Below are 22371 nucleotides of genomic sequence, written 5' to 3'. Positions count from 1 at the left end.
ACAGGGCCGGCCCCGTGGCCAAGTGGTTAAGTTTGTGCGCTCTGCTTCAGCAGCCCAGGGTTTTGCCGGTTTGGATCCTGGGTGCAGACATGGCACCGCTCATCAGGCCATATTGAGGCGGCGTTCCACATGGCACAACCAGAAGCACTCACGATTAGAATCTACAACCATGTACCAGGGGAGCGTGGGGGTGTTGTGGGGAGAAGAAGAAGGAGGGGAAAAAAAAAGATTGGCAACAAATGTTAGCACAGGTGCCAATCTTAAAAAAAAATACCACCAAAAACTCCCACTCAACCCTCATCTCCAGAGAGCTCATTAAACTCTTAGGGAGGTGACGCCCCAATGAGTCTAGTGTGCAACTAGGATTGCAATCCAATAATCAGGACCCACCAAACTTGAAGAATTAAGTAACGGTAATGGGCGGTAGGGAGAGTTGAGTGGTGAGCAGTGGAAACGGAGAAAGTATATGCGCACTATGGTTCAAGTTTTCTCTCCCAAACTGTAAACAGATGTGAAAAGACTAAGGCAAGGCTCCTTAATTCTTTGGGTCATGGACAAATCCCTTTCAGAATCTGATGAAAAGACCTGGAATGAAGTGACTCTGGTAACTCCACACGGCAACGCTTTCTCCTGAGCAATAGGTAAGAGCTCAATGCTTGTTCAATATTCACCAAGATAAAATGACTCCTGACATTCAAACACCAAAGGGCTACCCAAATGCGTCTCGCTAGGCATTATCGCCAGCATTCATGAAAATAACCAAGTTAAAAACTGAGACGGGGCCGGCCCGGTGGCGCAGCGGTTAAGTGTGCATGTTCCGCTTTGGCAGCCCGGGGTTCGCCAGTTTGGATCCCAGGTGTGGACATGGCAAGCCGTGCTGTGGGAGGCGTCCCACATATAAAGTAGAGGAAGATGGGCATGGATGTTAGCTCAGGGCCAGTCTTCCTCAGCGAAAAGAGGAGGATTGGCAGTAGTTAGCTCAGGGCTAATCTTCCTCAAAAAAATAAAACAAAAACAAAAAACTGAGATGGATGTGGCAAACACCGCCCTAACATATGAGCAAATTAACATCACTCACGTCAGGACAAAATGAGATCATGGATGTGATACACGCCACCTACGTGTGTCACTGCCCAAAACGTTCACAATCAAATCCAAAGCGAGGCACACTCCACAAAACTACTGGCCTGACCTCTTCACAAATGTCACCGTTGAGAAAAACAAAAAAGGAGAAGATCTGTTTGAGACTGAGACCAATGAGACAAAATTGGAATATAATGTGCAGTCCTTGAGTGGAGGGGGAAAAACCATAAAGAACATTATTGGGACAACCATGGAAATGTGAATATGGGCTATCGATTACTGTTAAATTTCCCAAATGTAATAATACGTCGTGTGCCTTGTTTTTAGGAGATAGACACTGAAGAATTTAGAGGTGAACTGCTTCACATCTGCAATTAACTCTCAAATGTTTTAGGAAAAAAAATGCAGAAAAAAAGAAAGAGATGAAGTAAATGGTGCAAAATGTTAGCAAATGTCGCCATCTCGGTGAAGAGCACAGCATTCATTACTGCAAGTTTGAAAGGAAAATAAAAGATAAACTAGATACAGTTGCTCATTTAATTCAACTTGGCTATAATAATGATTTCCATATATGATCTTCATTTAAGAAGCTTGTTTACAGTAGTTCTGAACGTGAAAATCCAGCCAGTCCCCAGCAGCAGTCAGCAGAGCAGCCTCTGCAGGCCCGCTCTCTCCTATGCAGCTTGAACAATCGTTCTATCACTGCCCTTCATGCAGGGCAGGCTCCACAGGAAGATACTGCCTTGGAATCATCAAGTACTCTCAGCTGCGCGAGAAACGTCAGAGAGACAAGCGTGGCAGCACTGAGGTCATTCTGAACGCTCCCAACTCAGAGTATGAAAATCACAGCACATTAGTGTGAGATACAGAAAGCAAGAAAAAACAATCTAGTCCAGCTATGTGAGCTGGGATTCTCAACAATTGAAAATGTTCATCTGAGGATTCAAGACTGAGCTCTGAAGGTGTTTGCTTAAAGTCATACCTGCTGCTGAGGGAGAGACTGACGACTTTGACGACATGGAAGTGGACGATGCTGAGGGAGGTGCAGGGTGGCCAGGAGGTCCAGAAGGAGCCGGCTTGGAGGCAGAGGAGAAGGGCACCATGGATGGTGTGCTCTGCGAGCTATTAACGGGAGCGGAGGTGGCCACAGCAGTAAACCTGAAAACAGCGGCCCGAAGGGGACAGAGGAGCCCGTGAGAGTTGCTCACACTGGTCAGGAGCCATGGCATCAAACGACAACTTGCTATCCATGCTTTTCGGCCTTTGTGAAACATAAACGTTTAGCCATTTCTTATAAAAGGTGTAAGGAAACATTTATCTTACCGTCTGCTTATTTAGGAACGAGTTATTCAACAAAAATTATAAATAAGTACTTAATATGAAGATAAACTAAGTTTACCATGATATGAAATGCTTATTTCCTATTCTATCAAGCTAAGTAGGAAAAAAGAGGGTGGGACTCAATTATGCTTAGGAGCGTTTAGGACCCTCTTTTCACCAAGAAAACTGCTGAGAATTCATTTTCGGGTGACCACCTCCTCTAAGGGTGAGAAAGGAAAAGGAAAGCAGGTCACCATCTTGGGGATGCTTACAGCCTAGTGGGAATGAAAGGTAAGTTTCACCTAATAAGCAAAAAATCTGTACACAATCTAGAAATCCAGCATTAGACAGCTGGTCAAATAAATTACAGTGCAGCCACAAAATGGAATACCAGGCAACTGTTAGAATCAAGTGACTGTGTGACAATTTAATATTAAGTGACAACGGCAGTGGCGGAGCAACAATCAGCACACGTCCACAGCAAGAAGAGACAGTAGAGATGAATCAGGGAGAAAGCTGGTAGTGTTTACACTCAATGGTTACCTTGGGAAGGCTTACAAGATACAAGGGATTATGTCCCTCAAGAAACTACATTTTACGGGGCCTGCCTGGTGGCGCAGCGGTTAAGTACACATGTTCCACTTCAGCGGCCCGGGGTTCGCCAGTTTGGATCCCAGGTGTGGACACGGCACCACCTGGCAAGCCATGCTGTGGCAGGCGTCCCACATATAAAGTAGAGGAAGATGGGCATGGATGTTAGCTCAGGGCCAGTCTTCCTCAGCAAAAAAAAAAAAAAAAAAAAAGAGGATTGGCAGCAGATGTTAGCTCAGGGCTAATTTTCCTCAAAAAAAAAAAGAAAGAAAGAAAGAAAAAAACTACATTCTAGGGCCAGCCCCATGGCTGAGTGGTTAAGTTCACATGCTCTGCTTTGGTGGCCCAGGGTTTCGCAGGTTCAGATCCTGGGCACAGACCTAGCACTGCTCATCAAGCCATGCTGAGGTGGTGTCCCACATGCCACAACTAGAAGGACCCACAACAACAATAAAATATACAATAAAAATATATACAACTGTGTACCAGGGGGCTTTGGGGAGAAGAAGGAAAAATAAAATCTTTAAAAAAAACAAAGAAACTATATTCTAGTGGGAGAACATGACAAGCAGATAAAGAAGTAAAAAATAAAATCTGAGCTGGCAGGACCCAGATCTAGAGGAGACTGGAAGACTGCTGAAGAGTTTGGATTGTACTCAAAGAGCAAAGAGAAGCTGGGGACTGCCAAGCAAGACAGTCACCTGGTGTGCCTGCAATTTCACGAGACCATTTTGGTGGCTGAGTAGAAATGGTTCAGAGAAGAGTCAAGGGTGGACACCAAAGGAAAAAGGACTACAGGAGATTCACTTCCCTTACGGGACACATACTCGGTATTGTTTCATTTTTAAAAATAAAGAATATCTCCTACATTTGAAATCTGAAAAAAATAAAACAAGCACTTGAATATAAACTTCTAGGGAGGAGGACAGAAGGGGAAATAGGGCACACGTACGGTCACGAACGGTAACTAGTCTTGGGGTGGTGAACACGATGTCTACAGAGAAAATATGATGATGCACACTTGAAATTTACATAATGTTATAAACCAACGTTCCATCAATAAAAAAGCAAAACAAATAATAATAATAATTACATATCTATGTTTCTTCAATAACTGTACAAATGTACCATAGTGATGTAAGATGTTAGGGGAAATTAAGTGTGAGCGGGAACTCTCTGTAATATCTTCCCAATTTTTCTGCAAATCTAAAACCATTCTAAAAGATAATGTCGTGTTTTAAAAGGCAAAAAAATAAAGAGGGCTGGCCCAGTGGTGTAGTGGTCAAGTTTGTGTGCTCTGCTTCAGCAGCCCAGGGCTCACAGGTTCGGATCCCAGGGGCAAACCTAGCAACGCTCATCAAGCCATGCTGTGGTGGCATCCCATGTAAAGTAGAGGAAGACTGGCACAGATGTTAGCTCAGGGCCAATCTTCTTGACCAAATAAATAAACAAAAAGAACAAATAAACTTTTTTTTTTTTTTAAAGATTGGCACCTGAGCCAACAACTGTTACCAATCTTTTTTTTTGCTTTTTCTCCCCAAATTCCCCCAGTACACAGTTGTATATTTTAGTTGTGGGTCCTTCTAGTTGTGGCATGTGGGATGCCACCTCAGGGTGGCCTGACGAGTGGTGCCATGTCCATGTCCGGGATCCGAACCAGCGAAACCCTGGGCAGCCGAAGCAGAGCATGCAAACTTAACCACTCAGCCACGGGGCCAGTCCCTAAACTTCTAATAGTGAAAAAAAAAAATTCTAAGAGACTCTTGTGGACTCTGTCCACTGAAGAAAGGCAAACCTTTTACATTGTTTGAATTTTTGCCATTTACAAATATTACTAAGAATAAAAGAGAAAATCTATTAACTCCCCTCACAGTGACTCCTTCCAGTGAAACACGTGCTCTCTACCCACCCTGCAGAAGCAGCAAACATTATGTGTCACTTACTTTTCGCTAAGGTTGACCTTGACTGTAGAGGGCGGTGGTGGGAAGGAGGGCTTCATGCCTATGTTTGGAGCTGACACATTTGGCAGTGGCGTGCTTTCCAGGGTAGGCTTAAAACTCGATGATCCAAAGGAGAATGACGCAGCTGATGATGCCAAGGGAGAGGCTGCAGGGGTCGGGGCTAGGGAGGCTTGAGAAGGAGGAGCAAAAGAGAAGATGGATGCACCAGAGCCCAGGGCTGCTTTGGAATTGTCAGAGCCACTGGAATATGGAGGGGGCTCCCCAGTGACGGAGCCAGATGATTTCAAGGACGAAGAACCAAAGGAGAACACGGCAGGGGCTCCAACAGCAGAAGGCAAAGAGAAGGTGGAGGTGGGAGCAGCCAGCGATGAAGGTGCAACAGAGACAGGAGCTGCAGCTGCTGAAGCATCGAGCTTCTGCGGGGCCTGAGAGGAGGTTGGGGTAGAAGGAGTACTTCCTGCAATGGAAAACATGGAGAAAAAGGAAGAGAGAAGTTAGCATTGTAACAGCGGCGATCCATATAACAGAAAGCAAATGGAAAAGGGTTTGTGGTAGAATGACGTCAGAAATAATGGTCCTTACTGACAGACAATAATATACAAATGAAGTTTCACAAGATTGTAACCTATCATTGACTCAATAAAAAATTTAAAAAAAAAAAAGATGATCGGCAAAAAAAAAAAAAGAAATAATGGTCCTTAGTTCAAGAACAAAAGAAATAAAAGCAGAGTTGACATTGGACTTGGGATATAAGATGTATAAAACTTTGAAGGAAAAAGGCAATGGAGAAAAACATTACACAGAACTTCATGGACACCCAGTGGAGTAATACAGAAAAAATACACTTCTCAATGTTACAGTGAAAAATAAGTCATTCTGCAACATTTCAGTAACAATCAGGGAAAGAATTTTAATTCTGACCTCCACCTCCTAAGAGTCACTAAAAGCAATTCCAGATGAATTAAAGATATACACATAAACAAAAGCACAGATATACACACACCTCAAAACAAAGGTGGCAAAAAGTGAGGTCAGTCTCTGAGAGTCAAACAACTTGATAAACTCAGAAGTGAACAAAAGAAAAAGATTAAGATGTGACTGTGTGCAAAAACTGTTACATAACTAAAAGGTAAATGAAATTTTAAAAATCTGCAGCAGGCGGCCGGCCCCGTGGCCGAGTGGTTAAGTTCGAGTGCTCGGCTTCAAATCCTGGGCGCAGATGTAGTACCACTCATCAAGCCATGCTGAGGTGGCGTCCCACATGCCACAACTAGAAGGACCCACAACTAAAAAATACACAACTATGTACCAGGGAGCTTTGGGGAGAAAAGGGAAAAAAAATAAAGAAAAATAAAAATCTCGAGAAAATAATAAGTAATATTTTATTTTTTTAAAAAGCTCACACAAATTAAGATTAAAAAATTTCAAGGGGCTGGTCCAGTGGTGCAGTGGTTAAGTTCACACACTCCGCTTCAGTGGCCCAGGCTTTGCTGGCTCAGATCCTGGGTGCAGACCCACACACTGCTTATCAAGCCATGCTATGGCAGGCATCCCACATAGAAAGTAGAGGCAGATGGGCATGGATGTTAGCTCAGGGCCAATCTTTCTCAGCAAACCAAAAGGAGAATTGGTGGTGGATGTTAGTTAGCTCAGGGCTAATCTTCATAAAGAAAAAAAATTAATAAAAACAAACAAAAATTACAAGACTTTAATGGACATAAACTGGGAACCTAATTCACAAAAAGAAAACTGATTCAATCTCTCTACTGAAAGAAATGTAAATTTAAATGAGGCATAGTTTTTACTGTCCTCTAAAATATCAAAATTTAAATATGTATAATCCCCTATGTTTGAAAGGATAAAATGAACCTGAAATAGTTTTTTTGATGAGGAAGACTGGCCCTGAGCTAAAATCCATTGCCAATCCTCCCCTTTTTGCTTGAGAAAAACTGTTAGTGAGCTAACATCTGTGCCAATCTTCCTCTATTTTGTATGTGGGATGCTGCCACAGCATGGCTTGATGAATGGCATGCAGGTCCGTGCCCGGGATCCAAACCTGCAAACCCCAGGCCACAGAAGTGGAGCACATGGACTTGACCACTACACCACTGGGCCAGCCCCAGAACCTGAAACTTTTTATCACTAGTAGGTACCTAATTTAGCACAGTCTTTCAGAAAATATTTTAGCATTATGTCTCAAAGATCATAAAAAATGGACCCAGTAATCCCAATTCTAAGAATAAAGCCTATGAAAATAACCTAAAAAATGAAAAAGAGATTTAATACAACCCAAATGGTAAAAAAAATATTCAATGGAGTATTAAGCAGTCACTCTTTTAAACGAATCATGAAGATTATGCAAGAACCTGGAAAACGCTTACAATTTAAATTAAAACTTGCATACCAATTATGTATACAATATGATTACAAGTATGAAGAAAGCTGTTTAGGAAAAAAAACACTGGCAGAGAATACCCCAAAAGGCAGGTTTAAAATTTTTTCTATTTTCCAAATACTCTATAAAGTAAAAATGACAATTCTTAAATAACTAAATATATAAGAAAGCAGTATTTTTATCAATACATTTCATTAATGGGTTTTGTTTCTTCCAAATTGTCTGAGATGACAGTTTATCTTCACTATGTCTAAAGCAATGAAATACTTAGGATACAAGTATGAAAATACCACCTTCTGAAAAGAAAGACCCAAGTAAATTGTTGCTTCTATGGAAGTATAATAATGCAAGCAAATCTATTCTGTTAATATTTCTTTCATAGAATATGGAACCACGAACAGCTAACTTCTGTAAAGACACAAAGATGCACACGTTAATCACTTTCACGCACATTTAGCAGACCAAGAGGAAAAATACACGCCAGAGCTGAAAGAAACCAGAGGCATTTTCCACTGAAAACAGAACTAATTAAAAAGCCATGGTGCTATTTCTGATCTTTCAACCCAGCACCCTTAGAGCTGTAGGGTGGAAATGGGCAGAACAATTAATGTCTTCTGAACCCACGACCCAGGCTTTAGCTAGAGCTAGGAACTGGTGGAACACTTTCTCCCCCACTCAGTGGCTTTCTTCCACTCATCTCAACATGGCCATTACCTCCGGACCAAGAGTGAGGGAAGAGGGGGCTTCTCCAGGAAAAGCAAACAGTAACACTGGCCTCTGTGCTCGGGGGTTTAACGAGCTGGTAGCAAAGTCTCTCACATGAACTGCGCTCTGAAACAAACATCACTCCACAGCCTCCTGACTTCACTGTTTGTTACCGACAGACCAGGCAACTGGATGTAGGTAGTTCATGGTACTCAGGACCATATAAGGAGAAAAAAAAACACCATTCAAAGAGGACACACCCTGTAGATAATGAGATATCCCAACACAACAACAGTGCCACAGTCTATGCAAGGCACCTGATCTATTACTTGGGGTCACACTGCCAGCTGGCAGGGGCCCAAGTATCCAAGTGGCTCTATTTATGATATGATATGCACAGTGACAATTCACTCTGCATCAAGAAGCAGCGGGAAAAGATACCCTAAGTAGTGTCAACCTTATCCAACTCAACTGGTCAACATATTTTTCCTTAGATATGGAATTGGTTACACTGTGACCTTTTTTAGCCATTTCAGAAGAAGAAAATCTGACTAGTTTTATCCCAACAGAATTCAAAAAGAGACATATTAGTGAAATTCCAAAATATGAAACAATGCCCTTTTAAAAAGTTTTATATTTTGTTCTCACAAGTGACACACTGTCACTGTGAAAATTTTGAAACTACAAATTGGCATGTATATGTGTGCGTTTATGAGCATGAAGAACATGTACCAAAATGTTGACTGGCCATTGCTTGATGACTGATGGGCTCTTACATGATTTTGTTCTTGCGTTTTCTAATTTTCCTCCAATAAACATATATTACTTAAGTAATATTTTCAAAGAGGGGGTAAAAAACCTAAAGAAAATTAAATACAGATAAACAAAAAGAAAATCCCCACGTCCCCACCACCCAGCAATAACCACTATTTATATTATAATATTCATCTTCCAAATATTTTTTCTATATATATATTTTTTCTCATAAAAAAGGAATCACACAGTATACAGTGCTTTTTCATGATATATCATACTCTTTCCTTGTCAATAAACATAACATTTTTAAGAATTCCATGGCATTTCACTATATGAATCTATAATCATTTATTTAATCCCTCATGATTAAACACGTCTCTATGTCTTTAGGATTCAGACCATACAATATAAGGTCTTCTAATAGGACACTGTTGATAAATTACCTGATGGGAGCCATCTGGCTGAGCCGTCTTTTTCTCTCAAGTAAAGGTCGGAGAAGAACGTGTGGGGGTGAAGGAAGGCCAGCGTGCGTATGTGCGCTCGAGGACAAGATTAGCCCTGCCTCATGAAGAGAGACTGGCCAGATACGGATGACCACGTGTCCTTACACAGTTCTCATCCTTGGGGAGACCCCTGAACAAGCCCCTGGTATTCCCTCTCTGCCAAAGCGAGAACAGGCACGTACCTGATGACTTGGGTTGTCGCTCTCCTTCCAAGGACAGCCGCTCTGGTGTCTTCATGAGGGACCTAACCCCAGGATTTTGATTGATCATATAAAATGGACAAAGCACACCATCTGTTGAAAGCAACATAAGAACTGGAGCAGGAGGAAGAGTCTTCTCATCATCTGTTAAAAAAGAAAAAGTGACAAAAGAGCCAAGTCAACTGAAGGGTCTGGGCCCGGAAGGGAAAGACTGCCCCGAGCGGGAAGGGGCGTACTGGACTCACTCCAGCGGAAGTGACGCCAGTGTGCTCTGATTCAGATATCAACAGCCCTCCGGGAAACGGCTCTTTAAACGGAGCTCCGGCCATTATCAGATGGCCGCCACCCTGCGAGTGCTGCATGGAAGCTCCAGCAGTCCTGCACGGATTGACTCTCTCAACGCTCCCTCAATTTGTACACGTGTCTCGGTGTTCAGGAGGTAGTTTCAGTGTTCCCCTGACCAAGACCGGAGTCTCAAGGAAGTGGCTGGTTTAGTAAAAAATGAGACTAGACTCTAGAAAATACACAGTAGGACACAGAAAAGTGAGTCAAACTGCTTCACTCACAGTTGAATCATAAGCATATATTTTGTTAATTAACACTTCAAGAGAATCAGAGTAAATGAGCTGATCAGACCAAATAACCTGACCAGAGAAAGGACAGGGAGTTTAAGGGTGCCTGACAGGGACACCCCTCTAAACTGAAGCATCAAAGAGTAAAGAATATGTCTTCCGTTGCAGTTGCACATTTCAGACTGCAGCTCTGCCAAGGTTTAGCAGGGAGAAGAAATACTTAGAGCACACACTTGGGCCCAACTGGGAAGACATGCGTTTGAGTCTCCATTTTCTAATCTATGCCTTCAAACCAAGTATTGGTATGCAGTATCTGATTAGGATGTTATTCCCTTGGGAGGTCATTGGGGAAGTGGAATGGGCAAGGAAGCAAAGCTATGAAATTCTGATGTTGTATATTTCAGTCATATTCTAAAGCACACACAAAGACACAGACACAGACAGACAGACAGACACACACACACAAACACACGGGGTTGTATGGCCTTGGTCTAATCAATGAGTATTCATTCAAGTACGATTAGTGTCGTCACAACGCACTTTATATCAGTCTTCAAGCAGAAATGTGCTACTGGAAGTTAAAAGTACCCAGCAAAGGGGCTGGCCCCGTGGCCGAGTGGTTAAGTTCACGCGCTCAGCTGCAGGCGGCCCAGTGTTTCATTGGTTCGAATCCTGGGCGTGGACATGGCACTGCTCATCAGACCACGCTGAGGCAGCGTCCCACATGCCACAACTAGAAGGACCCACAACAAAATATACAACTACGTACCGGGGGGCTTTGGGGAGAAAAAGGAGAAAAATAAAATCTTAAAAAAAAAAAAAAAGTACCCAGCAAAGTAGATTGTCATGACAATGCAGAAGTGGATTTAAATATTAACAATGATCGGGAGGAAGACCATTTCGGCACTAAGCTACACCAGGCTACACTTACTGATGGTGATTTCCACTTGGTTAGTGTAATCTATGGCAACTCCCATGGGCAAGGAATCATCACTCTTGTCTGTCACAGGCAGTTCAGCTCGACTAGAATCCTCCAGGAGCCAAGATTCCCAATTAATCTGGAAAAAATAACAAGCAGTAGAAGAAGAAAATGCCATATTGATTAGAGCTCTGCACTGATTCTTCCGAGCACTGTTCAAATAGGAGAGAAGAAAAAAGTCAACTCACTTGCTTTAGAGCTATGTTTTGACTGAGACTCTGAAGTCTAGGAAGACAGTCTAAAAGCCATGAGTATCCCAGCAAGGGAGGGGTTAAATTTCCAAATCAACCTATCTATCCCCAGTACACCAAGTCCCCGCCCTGTAAAAACACAACCACTATCGTGAACACCTTCTGAGGTGCTGTCCACCACGACCTGGGAGATTCCTGAACATGCTAAGTAAATCCAACAGCGGCCCTAGGTCAGGGAATCTCTGCTCCTAGAAAGCTGGGACTGGGACCAGGAAGTCCAGTTGATCTCTCCCACGGTCTTGAGCAGAGCCGCTTATAAAGCTGGCCAGATGCCCAGTGCTTGCTTGTCCACGGGGACAGAAGGTAACCTTAGGTCTTAGTTCCTGGTGTCAGTTCCTCACATTGGTCATCCTCCTACTCCTGGATTCCTTGAGACACCACTAACTCTTTTTAAAAGCTCCCCTTTGGCTTAAGTTTGCTTAAGTGGGCTCTGTTCCTTCTAAGAGATGATCATCGATTTTTAAAAAATCACTAACATTTGTCTAGTTTTCAGTGTTAACCAAAACTGGGCAGCACAAATCAAAGGGGAATAGTACTCAGTGAGTAACAAAGAGAAAAACAAAAACCTGCTCAGAAAAGGGAACACCATCAAACTCCCCAACTGAGCTATGGAGTGAAGAATAATAGTGAAGTTCATAACAACGCAAACAAAAGTGATTTCAACTTTGAAAACAGTCTGTAGACAAGATGAAGACTCGATCATCACTACAGAACAGAACACACACAGTGCTGGTTTCAATTTTATAAAAGACAAGACAGATGACAACAGCTGGAAGGCGGCAGTGGGGCAGGTGTGCTACAGGCAGGGGTGGGGGTGCGAAGACACTCCTTTCACAAAGTGGAAGATCAGAGATAGTGTATACGGTGACACCATGAGAAAGGAAGGTAAGAAATATTAAAGTAGAAGGGTAACCAATAGAAGAAACCACCACAATGTAGAACCCTACTGGGAGGAAGGAGGGGGATCTGAAGGCACATGGGAGCTAAATCCTCCAACAGCCAAGAAAGTCTAAAATTAATAATGATAAGTAAAACGAATAATTATTTAGGGATAAGGAGGTAACCATTAAAAGAAAAAGTTTACAAGTTAAAATGGTCCCCTTTAGAGAACAGGACTCGATCAGGACAGGGCAGAGGGGATTTTTCCATTTATAAACCCTTCTCTACTATTGGATTTTTTAACTATATAAATTACCTTGATAAAAAGCAAAAATAAAGGTATATTTTTAATGTGTGATACATAAAATATTTGTGCAATTAGGAAACTGTTACTGAAATCAATCCAAGAGCAGCAAATCGGACTGACCTCTGGCCTTTAACCCCAAAATGGCCCACTCTAGACACTGCCAGAGCCATGCACTTCTGGCAGGCCACCTTGCCGCCCAGAGAATGATGGACAAATGTGCAACGGTTCAAGAGGCCTAAGTATCTGTGCAGTGCACAGAACATTTTTAAACTCAAGGCAGACTCTTAAAAACAAGAGTTTCCCTTTCAGCCTGTCTCCTCTGCAGTCACTCTGCATAATCCACCGTGCTTCAGGATGGCTTACCCGACCACCCCAGCCCACCCACTGCCTGCAAGGAGGACAAAGTGACAGAAGGAAAGCAGGTGTTTATATGCAGGTGCTTTTAGCCTTCTGGCAATTTCTCAAAGTCAAACAGAAAGTATTTCTCATGAGTCACAATTTGGTTTGATATGCATGTTTCTCTTCCATAATCAAGGATGGGTTATAGTTGATTGAATAGAAGGGGCAGGTTCAAGTAACAGGAAGAAAATAAAGATGGTAAAACAGAACAAGGCAACAAAAAGTCTCCTGCACATCCAGGTATACTCCTGTCAGAGGCTGATTACATAGTATGTTTCCACAGACCGTGGATGGACCGTAACAGAACAGAAGGGCTTTTCACCACACTGAGGGAACTGCTAAATCTGACACGTGTGTTTGTCCCATGCAACATCCAAGCCATTTGGCCCAAGGCTCTTTGTCATTTAAGCTTTGCTCTCATCCAGGAGCTCATTAAAAGGGATGTGACCTCATTTAAACCTTAACCACAGAGTTAACTCCATCCAAAGTCTTTCTCAGGAAAGTATCACATAAACAAAACAGAAGAGAAAAATGTACCTGGTCACTTTGTCGAGCAAGGATACTAACTTCTGTTGAAGCCGCCGAGGCTGCCAGCACTAAATCCCTTCAAAGAATAAAACCAGAAGATTCATTAAATTCCAACAACAACAGTTCTAACTTGACTTGAGTCTGTGCTAAGATCTCTGAGGATTTTCTCAAGATGTCAAAGAGGAAGGTAAAGTTTTCTATCTGGCCAAACAAAGCTGAGAAGATTTTAGATACAAAGCTTAACTTCTCAGTTCATAGGATAAAGCCCTGGAGACTCGGCCAACTGTCTACCTTCTTAAGACAGAGGAGAGACACAACAGAACCAAGGCGGAATTTCCGGCAAGCACACCACCCTGTAAGCAGAATAATCTGGTCAGAAGAACAGGAGCTTGACTTCAGGTCACTAGCTTCCAAAGGGAAACTTCTGCTCTCAGAGGGAAAAGTTTTAACACGTTCCTTAAACATCAGTATTTTCCTGTCATTGCTCGGGTTATTGAGAAAATGGGTACATATTCAATCTAAATAATTCAAAATTGGGAAAATAGTAGTAGTAGTCAGCAGAGAACAGATTGGTGGTTACCAGAGGAGAAGGAGGTGGGAGGAGGGCGAGAAGGGTAAAGGGGCGCACATGCACGGTTACAGACAGCAACTAGACTTCTGGTGGTGAACACGATGCAAACTATACAGAAGATGAAATATAATGATGTACATCTGAAATTTATATAATGTTTAACCAAAGGGACCTCAATTAAAAGAAAAAAAGAAGTATTAGTTATAAAAGCATCATCTAGCATCAGCTGAAAGTATGTTTAGGCCGGCTATTCTCCTTACAGAAAAAATTTCAAAGTGGGAACAAAGTGACTCAGGCATCCCCGCCCTGGGCCCCCAGCTCACCACTCTTCAACATAGCTGAGGTAGTAATGGTGCTGCCTCTCCGCGCAGCTGCCGTAGCAGGGCTCCATGAAGTTCACGAACACCTCTGGGTGCTTGTCTTCTTTTTTCTACAAGGAATAGAATGAGAAAAAAAGTCTTGTGTTATTAACTAGCACGTTCATTAGAACGTAAGATCCACAAAAGCAGGGACTTCGCGTTGGTCACCTCTATAGTCACAGCTTTAAAGCAGTGCCTATCACACTGCAGGCGTTTGATAAATATCTGATGGAGAAACAAGTGGAAGAACTTTAAAAATCAAGATATGAAGGGGTACATTTATATGGTGACTGACAAATAATAATGTACAACTGAAAAAAAAAAATCAAGATGTGTTCTTGCTTTTCTATAATTTCTTTCTCAGGTTAACATGTACCAAGACACACTTTACAGCTTAAGCAAAAACAAGTTTTGTAATTTTTTTCACCTCATAACTAAACAGTAGAACATGTTTTCAGTGGACACAATAATTTCAGTCCTTAGGCCCATGATGCAACATTAAAACCTGACATCTGAAGTTGTACCATCACTGCCAGTAAGAAAAGGAAACTGATGCCTAAGCTTCAAACTTTATCAAAAGAATTTTATAAGGGGCTGGCTCAGTGGCATAGTGGTTAAATCTGCGCGCTCTGCTTCTGCAGCCTGGGGTTTGCAGGTTCAGATCCTGGGCACAGACCTACACACTGCTCACCAAGCCATGCTGTGGCAGTATCCAACACACAAAACAGAGGAAGACTGGCAGAGATGTTAGCTCAGGGCCAATCTTCCTCACACACACACAAAAAACTTCTATAATCTCAAAGAACAAAAATGTCCCTTTCATATACATACCGGAAGTAAAGCCATCACCACGTCTGGAGAAGTCTCCAAGGTCCCATCTGCAGCGGCATACACTATCGTGAAGACATATGTACCAATCCACAGCACATCCAGAACTGAAAGACACACACTCCAATAAAGCATTTTGTGTTTGGAATAGCCCCTGTAGTTATAAATTAATACCCTATGCACAAAAAACTCAGAGCACTACAGCTTTTACAAAGGTCCAGATCTCACTGACTAAATATAATTCACAGACACAGAGACTCGAGAAGCCCAAACTCATCCCAAAGTGGTATTTTTTTCTGGTGGATTATAATCAGGGAAATGATGAAGAATCCTAATACCAGGATTCATTTAATGTCCTTTACCATGAGACACAGGCATCTCCCAGAGGATTAGTGTTACAACAACTTAATTAGCTAACTCAAGTAATGAGAGTATTCACACAGAAGGCACAACACCTCCCTGAGCAGGTACGTAGGTACGTCACGTGACAGAAAAACCTGTAATATAGACGGGGCCTCAATAGAGGTCAGCCCAGCAAGAAAAGCAGATGTATTACCTCGGACGGGATGATCTGATTCATAAAACGGAGGACAAGGAATGACTTTTTTTTCCTGTAAAGTCTGAAAGAGATTTGAAAGAAAAAGTGTCAAATGAAATAATTCCTAAAGCAATGAAACTGTCAAATCCAATACGTTCCCCTAGAAGCCACCTCTCTCTCATCTCCAGCCACAAGAGACAGAACAGAGGAGAGTGAATGAGTACTTCTAGGACCCTTTCCTACAGAAATACTCACATGAACGTGTTCGGATGTAGGTAACGAGGATGCTCAATGCAATACCATTTACAGTGACAAAACTACTCACACTGATACAGATAACCATCAACAAGAGAAAAGGAAATTACGGCTCATTCACACAGCGGACTACTAGGCAGCCATTCAAAAGAACAAAGCGGCTCTATATGCAATGAGTTGGAAAAAGAACTCCAATATACTATTAAGTTAAAAAAAAAAAGGGCAAACATCAAACCAATAAAATTAAACCAACCGTATTACTGGTTTACAGGCTAATGCCCTAAAAGAATATGTACCAAATTTCACATAAGACCTTTTTGCAATGACAGACAAGAAAACCTTAACCTCAAAGCTCCACCCCCACAGTGAGCCTGTGGCCCCACGGGGAGCAGTCTCTGGAGGAGGAAAGCACAACACCGGCCTTGGCAGTGCCTGTGAACCCCCGCTTCCCACCAGGCTTGACTGGATACGGACCGACTCTTCGTCAACTTACATCACAGAACATCTGTGACCCTTATCCCAGGAAGACCTGAGGGAGAGGCCGACAGAGCGGACGTGCAACAACAGGAGCAGTCACTTCCTCTTTTGCCTATAGAGAAACTGAACCTTTAAGGCGGACTCAGCCAGAGGATGAATAACACTGGGCTTTACCCCGGAGTGATTCCACATTAAAGTACTAGCCTTTTCACTAACTCCTTTCCCCCTGAAGCTCTGTCTTTATGGAATGGATTGGGAGTATCAAGTCGGGGAGCCGTGTGTAGAATATGATCACATTTTATTTAAAAAGCAAAACAAAAATAATGCATCCACATGTAGACTATTTGCATAAGCATCCAGAAAAGTCTGGAAGGCTACCACTAAACAGAACACAGAGGGTGCATCTGCAAGGAGGACTACGGGGCAGAAGGGAAGAGCTCTGCTCTTTCCTGCATTTGCCTGTGTTCTGATGGATTTGTTGCAATCAGCAGAAACTACAATTTAATAGAAAAAAACACCAAAGGTACTTCCAAACCACCCCAAAAAATAGTGGGTAACTTAAGTAAGAAAAGTTCTAAAGTCCGAGGCAAGACTTACAGGAAGATACTGGACCACAGTTCCATTCTGCTTTCCCACAGCCAGCTGCTTTCCCTTGGGGCTCCAGCACACTGAGCAAAGAAGAGAATGCTGCCAATTAAAAACTGAAGAACACGGAGCTAAGCAATGAGATCTGCACCACAACAGCTACATAATCACCACTTCTTGTCCCTGTGTCAGTCCAAGGAAAGCTGTAGGATCACCCCTACTCGGCAAAGTAAAAAAAGAAAAATCATTTTGACAATACAATCCAATAATGGTGCATCACTGGGCCACTGAATCAACGGCTAAAAACGTTCCTGCAACGGAGTATTGCCCTCAAAGCTGGAAAGTACAGAAAACTCCAGTCTTCAGACAAGATGACAACAGAGAAGGTTTTCAAGTATCAAGAGATCATTCTCTTGCTCCCATTTGAGATTTCTAATGCTTTTCCCCCAAGGAACAAATGTCTTTCAGAGTACGACCCTTTAGATGCAGAAACAAGTATTCTTAAAAACATAGTTCTAAATCAGCTATACCAAAATATTTCTCTCTCTAGAAAATCCAAGCACGTTCAAGTTAAAGCATGTACGCTATCTGGCTTCAAAGACATTAACTACAGAAATAAATAATACGCTCCCCTTCTACTAAACAACAAATACAACAAAAAACCCCATTTGCTTTTATTTCCAGAAATTAATTTTTAAATAGATTACCATTACCATATGTTATAGAGTGAAAGCTTTTATTACCCACCAGACGTTACTGCCACTGTGGAAGGAAGAGTCGCACACACTTTCACTGTTTCTGTGACTTGCAGGACAGCGATGCTGCCATCGGCCAGACAAACTGCCACCATAGAGGGAACAGTGGGGTTCCACTTCATATCGATTACCATGCCTCCTGCATCTTTCAAAAGCTTATGATAGGCAAATGGGCGTTTCTGCTGTTTAGCCTTTTAAGACAAATGCCAAGAAGCAAATATAAATTAATAAATACACAGATACATTAATAGTCAAAGAAAATTACTGAATATGCAAGTTTTCTCAAATTACAGTTCACTTTTCCCCATAACCATGAAAATAAAATTTAGCTCTACACAACCACCTATTTCTTACAGACAATTTCAGCACAATTTTGAAAATGGCAATTACTCTAGCACACTCGAAGGGCTCTCAGCAGGAAATACACAAATGTAAAATAATCAATAAAGAATAGACACTAGATTAAAATCTTGGCTCTGCTTCTTAATAGTGTTGGGCCCTTGGACTGTTACTTAAACTCTTTGGGCCTGTTTCTCCACCTGTAAAGTGAAGACAACAGTACCTGCTGCGAAAGGCTGTGGTAGGCACGCACAAGGGCAAGGCACGGAAAGCACCAGCATATGGCCTGGCCCAGAGTCAGCAAAAGACACGATAATATTGCTGCTCTCACTATTAAACTGCTCGGCATGGAAGAACACTGCCTCAGGAGGCCAGAGACCCAGGACTAGAACTCCTGACATTATCTACCACTCCATGGCCCTGGGCAAGTCCCCTAAGGCTCCCTGGGCTTTGGCTGTCTCACATGTAACTGAGAAATGATAACACCTCGGTCAGGTGGCACTGTGCAAGAATTTCTCAAAGTCCCTTCTATCTCAGAGATCTATGATTGTATACTTAAGGACTTTTTTAAAACCCAAATTTTAATCTAGAAAAAGACTTGAGGGTCCACCAAGAACTCCTAGGTTATGATTCAACACTAGGAAATCTTCTTAGGACCCATACTGACACTACAGTTTGCCAGTAGCTTACCTCATTGGAGAATGTGCGAACATCAAAAAAAGCGATAATGGAACCATATTCACTGGACATCATACACACGGAGAGGGTGAGGTTATCACAGCTCAGGGCCAGGTGATGTATCGGGAATTTCATAGGCACTAGCAAGCTTTGAACTTTATCAACTATGAGAACATAAAAAAAGACAAAGCAGAAAATGGGATTTTCAAAGCATAAGCCACAACCCCTCTATTCAGATCTACGTGAGACAATTTTTGCATCTACATAAACATCCGCACACATGCTGATACCTGGTTAGGCCGATAAATCTTAGCTTCCTGACCGACGTATAAGGCGTCAAGTATCCCAGGGACTCTTCCTCATACGACCTGGGGAAACTAACTATGGCTGTTGCCCTTGTTGAAAATAGCGTCCTGTACCCAGATTTTTGCAACAATGGCCTAAACAGTACATACTCCCATTTGTTTGGATGGTACTGGTCTGTCAACTAAAAGCCATGCAACAAAACCCTTCTCCCAGAGAGCCAGAACTCGAGTTCAACTGAGCAAAAATAAAAGCATGGCAGGATGGTAAATTCTTCCCTGAGCTCACAGGAACAACTCATCGAAAGAGAACTACGAAGCACCAAAGAGAACACCCAGAAAGCCCTCCAGCATCCTACCTACAACTTCTTCTCCTAGGGAGGCAACCTGAGGACTAACAGCAGTTTTAATTTCAATATTAGAACGATTTTCTTGGGAAGGCAAACTACATTAGCACTTCACTACACTCCTCTATTACAACACGAAGCAAGTAACTTACCTATCTTATTGGGATCGTCTCCAGGTTTATTTTGAATAAGGAGATTTTTAGTAGGAAAAATCTGCAACCCACTGGCTCCACCAGCGAAGACCAGACCGTATTTGTTGGACACGGCAAGTAGACTCGAGCGTTCCTTGGGCAACTCCTCAGGAGAGTCAAAGATTCTCACCTTCTTGAGAGCTCTAAACTGAAAATCCTGTTGTGAGGGATCAAAACAAGATCAATTCAGGGAAAACAGGAAATTTAATGTCTGTCATTAGATTCCAGTAGACCCAATTCCAGCGCAACAAAAATATGTACTACCCTGAGGCCAAGAACTGTGCAGCTCAATCATTTTTAAGCTTCCTGGGCCTACTGTGGTGCTTGGCACAGTGCTTGTTACTATTTATTGAATGAAACAAAATTTTCAAAATTCCTTCATTAAGCCTGCCTTGACTAATCCAGCTCACACTGATCTTTTCCTTTTATGAATTCCTAATTTATTGCCTTAAACCACCACACAAGTTGCACTTTATTATCTATAATCTTGTCCTATTTTATGGTATGTATTGTCTCGTGATCCAGAGTGATGCTTAATAAATCGTTGTTCAATATTGAAGCATCAGCCAACCACGCTATAAGCTGGTCGTTTCCGCGCAGCACTCAACAAACATGGATACGGAAAAAACGACCACAGAAAGAACCAAACCCAAGAACAGGCTTGCCTGCATCAAGTGCTCAACAAAATTCCATCACACAAAAGGATACGTATGGTCAATCTCTCGGTGGTCAAGTCCTATAAACACACCTAGATACTCAAGGACATCTAAACACAAGGTCAGCACCCTTAACACAGGCTCTAAGGCCAGGAATGGCTCGACCCACCTGCCTCTGGAGCCTCGCTTCACAACATTCTGCGTCCCTCCCACAAGGGCGCCATCACCTCTGCCCCGCCTCCACCCCCACCCACTTCCAGTTTCCATTTCCTTCCATTTTTAAGCTTCTTAACATCTCGGGGTCTGGGAGCCTTCCCAGACCTGTCAGTGCCTGACTCAGCTAGTCTTCCATGAATTTATCTGTACGCTTTCAAAGACAACTTTCAGTGCGTACCCCCTCTTGGTAAAAGAGTTCCATAAGTTTACCAGTCACTACATTAAGTTGTACTATATACAGCGTTTCTTCTCTTCAATTCCAAACCTATCTTCAAGTCAAGGTTTTGGTGAGAAGAATGTGAACCCACTTTTGCTTACATTCCAAAAGTGTAAAAGCCAAAGGCAGCCTTTCTCAGCCTGCCTTTTTGTATTTATGGTGCTTCATACAGGATCCCTAATGTACCCCATAAACTAATTTCCTTGGATTTGATGTTGAATACATATTTGCTAAAAAATTAAATGAAAAGCTCTTCTTAATTCCAACTGAGAATGGTGACCAGAAATTCACAGCTTTCTGGCTGAGACCATACTAGGTTTCATACAGTAGAATAAAATTTTCAGTCTCTGTCATTCTCATCCTGATAATCCCAAATATCCATCCTGTTAGGGTCCCAGTCACAGGTGTATGGAGAGCCAGTGGGAGGAAGAGGCAGAGGAGAGCTCTCCTTTCTGTTATAATCAGTAACTCAAACGGAGACTATCATCTTCTAAGTCTGTGGTTCTAAAATCTTTTTTTCCTTCTGCCCCAGCACATGTGGGGAAATTCCACACTCACACTGGGTGGCTCACCCCAGCACTGATTCTCAGAAGGAACAGAGAATCACCACTCTAAATACGGTATGGATTACTACTCTCAACGCATTTCAGTGATTTGTTGTTCAAACGCGACTCTTCCTGCAACTTACTCCCTTTCAGGTGTTGATAACCGTCATTTGGATCACCTGCCCTGCCCCTCTTTTTGGTTTCCTGACTTTAGGCTGATTCCCAGTACCAACAGTCCTCTTATTCCAGTTAACTAAAGGTTTTGTAGGACTGGTGACGAACCCTGGCTCTGCGTTATGCAAGCCTGGACCACCTTACAGTAGTACCGTGGGAGTGAAGAAGACAGAGTCTTTGAAAAAAAAAAAAAAAACCCTAGATTTCAGCCCCTTTGTCACGTGACTTTGAGTAAGTTCTCTTCCGAGCCTCGCTTTGCTTCTCTATATCAACAACTACTTCGTGGAGCTGCTGGATGATCACCACAGTGCCCCGCACACAGTAAACGCTCCATAAACAGCAGTCACCACCACTCCTCCGACCAACACGCGAGAGGAACTGGGCAACTCCAGGGGCGCGCACAAGACCAGCAAGGGGCGGGGAAACGGCGCCCGCGGGGCTGCCACGCCGGCGGCACGGCAGAGTGCTGCGGGCCGCGCTGGTGACAACCCTGAACGCAGCAAACTGTTCAAGCGGGAGGCGGGGCAGAACCCGCGCTTCGCCATTCAGCGGGGCTCCAAGGCGACGCCGCGGCTAAGGAAGAAAGGGAGGCCCTGGCCAGTCTCTGACCTTCATCTCCCGCTCGGGGATCATGGCATCCATCTCGTCGCCCATCGTGCCGCCCTCAGGTGGTCGAAGCAGCCCCCGATGCCGCCCGCGGCCTTGCCCACACAGCCCAGGCCGCCCGGAGGCCAACTTCCTTCCCTCAGCTTTAGCGGCGCGCGGCGAACCCCACATTTCCGGCGCGCTTCGTTGACATCACGCGTTTCCGTCCGCGGTTTGGCGGGGGCGGGTCGTTGTGCGCTCTCCCGGCTCGGCCGATGAGGGGGCGTGGCCCTGGAGCCCGGGCGCCTGCGCCGGGAGCGTCCA

At 43.2% G+C, this 22371-nt stretch overlaps 1 protein-coding gene across 8 annotated transcripts in view; it reads right to left on the bottom strand.

Annotated features, from left to right (window-relative positions):
* Window positions 1-22287, bottom strand: part of NUP214 (nucleoporin 214) — a 97472-nt gene extending 75185 nt beyond the window's left edge. For 4 of the 8 annotated variants that reach the window (XM_070250868.1, XM_070250871.1, XM_070250872.1 and 1 more), the window contains exons 1-13: window positions 22072-22287; window positions 19616-19811; window positions 18827-18978; window positions 17790-17988; window positions 17055-17125; window positions 15744-15807; window positions 15191-15294; window positions 14324-14430; window positions 13439-13505; window positions 11018-11144; window positions 9497-9658; window positions 4938-5412; window positions 2066-2241 (exon numbers count right to left, since the gene is read on the bottom strand). In XM_070250868.1, coding sequence (XP_070106969.1) covers window positions 2066-2241; window positions 4938-5412; window positions 9497-9658; window positions 11018-11144; window positions 13439-13505; window positions 14324-14430; window positions 15191-15294; window positions 15744-15807; window positions 17055-17125; window positions 17790-17988; window positions 18827-18978; window positions 19616-19811; window positions 22072-22239 — 2068 coding nt within the window. In that variant the 5' untranslated portion in view covers window positions 22240-22287. The remainder of the gene's footprint in view (window positions 1-2065; window positions 2242-4937; window positions 5413-9496; window positions 9659-11017; window positions 11145-13438; window positions 13506-14323; window positions 14431-15190; window positions 15295-15743; window positions 15808-17054; window positions 17126-17789; window positions 17989-18826; window positions 18979-19615; window positions 19812-22071) is intronic. The other 4 variants (XM_070250867.1, XM_070250869.1, XM_070250870.1 and 1 more) reach the window with 1 other exon arrangement.
* Window positions 22288-22371: the final 84 nt, after the last annotated feature.

This window comes from Equus caballus, chromosome 25, assembly GCF_041296265.1.
Source record: "Equus caballus isolate H_3958 breed thoroughbred chromosome 25, TB-T2T, whole genome shotgun sequence".
NCBI lineage: Eukaryota > Metazoa > Chordata > Mammalia > Perissodactyla > Equidae > Equus > Equus caballus.
Note: the sequence above shows the minus strand (reverse complement) of the source record. Positions and strands in the feature narration are given on the sequence as shown.